The sequence below is a fragment of the Cariama cristata genome, unplaced genomic scaffold (genome assembly GCF_000690535.1).
Source record: "Cariama cristata isolate BGI_N322 unplaced genomic scaffold, ASM69053v1 scaffold21028, whole genome shotgun sequence".
Classification (NCBI taxonomy): domain Eukaryota; kingdom Metazoa; phylum Chordata; class Aves; order Cariamiformes; family Cariamidae; genus Cariama; species Cariama cristata.
In genome coordinates this window covers 1-502 of record NW_009630893.1, presented here as the reverse complement: position 1 = coordinate 502, position 502 = coordinate 1, and the positions used below count along the sequence as shown (strand labels likewise).

Genomic DNA, 502 nt, shown 5'->3' with positions numbered 1-502 from the left:
ACAGCAGCAAGAGAAGAACCCCTAAGAGGGTACCTACAGCCTCCTCACCTGTACAGAGACATGGTCAGGATCATTTCTCCTGCCCTTCCCAGTTCCTTTTTGCATTCCACGACACAGGAAAGGCAGAACCGCTTCTTATTTAAAGCCCTGCAGGGCACTATAACCTCAACAGATCGCTTCTGCAACCTTCGAACCCTCTCAGGTGTTCTGCTGGCAGCAGCTCCCTCACTGCCCAGCCCTCCTGCGGGGACAGGGCACAGACTCACCATTGCTATACTTGCACTGCTTCAGGGCCTCGTTGAAGCCCTCGCACAAGGTCAGGTCACTCTGGTTGGTGGCACATTCCAGGAACTGCTTCATCTCGTAGTGGCAGGGTCCGTAGGGCGACTGCTGGAACACGGGCTGCTGCCTGGGCTCCTACCGGCAAGGACCCGGTCAGGGAAGGAGGTCTGGGGGCCAAGGCACCTCCTTCGGTAAGCACGGCGGCTCCGTATCGCCTCCG

At 58.2% G+C, this 502-nt stretch overlaps 1 protein-coding gene across 1 annotated transcript; it reads right to left on the bottom strand.

Moving 5' to 3' along the window:
* Positions 1-225: 225 nt before the first annotated feature.
* Positions 226-417, bottom strand: LOC104165967 (coiled-coil-helix-coiled-coil-helix domain-containing protein 10, mitochondrial-like; the record flags this gene model as incomplete). The annotated part of the gene is made up of 1 exon (XM_009705750.1): positions 226-417. A coding segment is annotated over one exon (192 nt), but the record flags the coding sequence as incomplete, so codon positions are not given.
* Positions 418-502: the final 85 nt, after the last annotated feature.